The sequence below is a fragment of the Loa loa genome, assembly GCF_000183805.2.
Source record: "Loa loa unplaced genomic scaffold supercont3.97, whole genome shotgun sequence".
NCBI lineage: Eukaryota > Metazoa > Nematoda > Chromadorea > Rhabditida > Onchocercidae > Loa > Loa loa.
The window spans coordinates 5,293-8,547 of NW_018108277.1; the positions used below are offsets into that span (position 1 = coordinate 5,293).

General features: G+C 22.0%; 1 protein-coding gene across 1 annotated transcript in view; it reads left to right on the forward strand.

Moving 5' to 3' along the window:
* Positions 1-1,245: 1,245 nt before the first annotated feature.
* Positions 1,246-3,255, forward strand: part of LOAG_17578 (hypothetical protein) — a gene marked incomplete at both ends in the record, with an annotated part of 16,949 nt that continues 14,939 nt past the window's right edge. Inside the window, 3 exons of the mRNA XM_020450238.1 lie at positions 1,246-1,346; positions 2,335-2,390; positions 2,637-2,852. Coding sequence (XP_020306104.1) covers positions 1,246-1,346; positions 2,335-2,390; positions 2,637-2,852 — 373 coding nt within the window. The remainder of the gene's footprint in view (positions 1,347-2,334; positions 2,391-2,636; positions 2,853-3,255) is intronic.

Consider the following 3,255-nt stretch of genomic DNA (forward strand, 5'->3'; position numbering starts at 1 on the left):
AAAAAAAGGAAAACAAGAATATGAAATTATCTTTTTTATTATTTTATTATTTTTCTTATTATTTTTCAATTTAGCTTATTATTTTTCTTACTATTATTTCAGCTTATTATTTTTCAATTTATAAATGTTTTAGAAATTTTAAGTTGTGATTTTTCAATATTCTTTAGGTATAGATATAACTTTCAGGTATAACTTACGGTTTAGGTACAACTTCTGGGACATAACTTGAGAAGTGTTTTGTACCCAAAGCAAAAATTTTAACAAAAAAAAAATAGATTGCATGAGATGAAATACGATATCACTTTGTTTGTTAACTTATTTTATTAAATAAAGTAATCAAAAAACTTGAAATAATTGCTTATTTGGATAATTTTCTTCTCCAATATTATTCTTCTTGCAAAGTTTCAAGTTTAGATAAAAAATGAATTAAAATCTTTTTTTATTTCTAAAAATTTTCGTATTTTATTCATTCGTTTACAAATTCTGTTTAGTATTTTATTGAAAAACGGATGCTAACAAGTTAAATACATGCTTTTTCCCTACTTCATTAATTGATTAACTTGCCTGCTTAATTAATTCGTTTTGTTTGTAATTATTTTATTTTGCTAAAATATATTATTTCAGTCCTTTTCGTAAAATCGATATTATGTTCACATTAATTGTAACAGAACTGTGGAAAAAATAAAATTATCAAATAAATTAAAAACTATCATTTTATCAAAAATCAAAAAATCGAAGTCAAAAAAATCGAAATCGAAAAAAGATTTTATGATTTTTTTTGTTTTTTTTCTTCAATTTCCTCAAATTTAATGAATGAAACATAAATTAGATTAGCATTTTATCTTACACTCATAAAATTCCTTCTAGAAATATATATATATATATATATATTTAATTTGATAGTTGTTACATTAATACTGAAATAATCCTTTTAGTATAATTAGATTTCGCTAAAATTAAATTTTTAAAAACCTTTAATTCCGTCTGAATGTTTGGTGTCGAACTTTTGAAATTATTTCAACATAGTAGCGCAAAAAAACGCAATTATATATATGAGGTACAAATAACATTTTTCTAGGGATTATCAAATAATTATTTATATATATATATAATTTGAAATGAGTATTTATTACATTAATACTAGAATAATCCTTTATGATATAATTAAATTTTGATTTGCAGGGAAATGAATTTGCTCATATTCAAATGTTACCATATCAACAAATTAGCAATTATGATTTTAAAATGCCACAATTTCGTCTAATTGATGGACCATCCGTACGACAGGGACGATTACAAATTCAATTTCAAAATCGTTGGCGATCAGTTTGTACAAAACTTACAAAGTTAGCAACATATTCCACCTTTTTTTCGCTTATATTATTCTTTCTAATAATCTTTTGAATTAGTTATTTCATTTCTAATTCTGATATTATCCGTTTGAATGCGAAATTAATCAAAAAGATTGGTTCATTTGATTACCCTATCCAGTTAGTTCACAAGCTTCTTAAATATTTTCATGGGAAAAGAAATTGATTAGATATACTTTTCCATTTCTGATCTTATCCATTAATTTTTCCAATTCCGATAATATCCATTATTTCTGATATTACGAATTGTGCAAAAGATAATGAAAATAATTTAAGTAATTATACGAAAACATAAATATTTTACAAAACACGGTACCGAAATAATGTAATTCTTTTGTTTCGACGACATTAGTTAAAATAATTTAAATAATTAGTCTTTTTTTTGATAGCTTTTGGAAATTATATTAAATATATCCAACGCATCAAATAATATCAACGATGATTAACTGGAAATAATTATAACGAGAAAAACTGATAATTTGGAATTCTTTTTTAAATAATTTAAAATTCAATTAATGAATAATTAAGCAAATAATATTATTTAAAACATACATAAAATAAAAATATGAATTTCCCTCCTTTTTTTGTTTTTTTTAGTTTTTAATTGAAAATCAATCTTTATCTCATTAAAAATATCTTTTTATCACACACAATTGCAACAAACAATTACTCTAAAATATTTCAACACTTATCAAATGAAAAAAAAAAATTGCAATAGTTATTTCATTGTCATTCATTGTCACCAATCGTTTTTTAAATCGTTTTTTAAAAAATGTTTGCCAAAAAAAAGATTTTTTCAAAAAAATGAAAATTATCATTTTTTGATCTTTTTTTTTCAAATACGATGACATCATATATGAAATTTATTTAGATAAATAACAAAATTTCATATTTTTCAAATTAAATTTCAAAAACTGAAACTTTTGAAGGTAATGAAAAGACAAAAAAGTAATGAATATTATAGCTGGACATCGATAGATATTAGCACAGCATGTCGATCAATGGGTTTCAATGATGGCGGTGATTTTTAAAATTTTTTTTTTATTTTCAAATTTCATCATAAATTCACACACGATAAAGCAAAAAAAAAGAAATGGTCGAAATTCTTTAATGTATTTAACAAATACAATTTATTTGAATAAATTATAAATAATGAAATTTTCAATAATTTTAAAATTTAAACTTCACAAATTGAAATTTATTAAAAAATTAGTAAAATTGAAATAATTTTTTAAATGCATTTACCTTAATTAACCATATTTGAAGGATTCTGGAAATGGTATCGACGAAACAATGATACATATCCATTTGTGATGCCATATCCGAAATGTTCACCAAATGCTTCATCATTATGGGAATGTGAAGGATTAAGAAATCCCAGTATGATACCATTGAGTGAAAACCTTTGTCAAGGTGTAGATGACATAGGAATTCACTGTTGGGGTGTACCGATATTTCTTGGTTGGCAAAAACATTGGAAAGGTAATTAACAATTTTTTTTGCCTCTAATAATTCTGATTAATTAATTAATTATTTCTCCAATTTTTCACTTCGTCACCTTTAACAATAAATGAAAAGTACAAAGGTTATAGCAATTATTTGATATATAATTTTTTAACTTCTTTTGTATTAATCTTTTGTTATTTCAAATTGTAACAAAAAAACTCGAAGAATTCGAAATTGAATACTCACAGAATATTTCAAAAACATACCCAATGATTGGGAACTTTCTTACATTATTACTTCTCATAATTTTTTTGTATTATTATTATTTCTAATTTATTTGTTATCATTATTTATTATTATTATTATTATTATTATTATTATTATTATTATTATTATTATTATTATTACTATTAATATTATTATTATTATTATTATTATT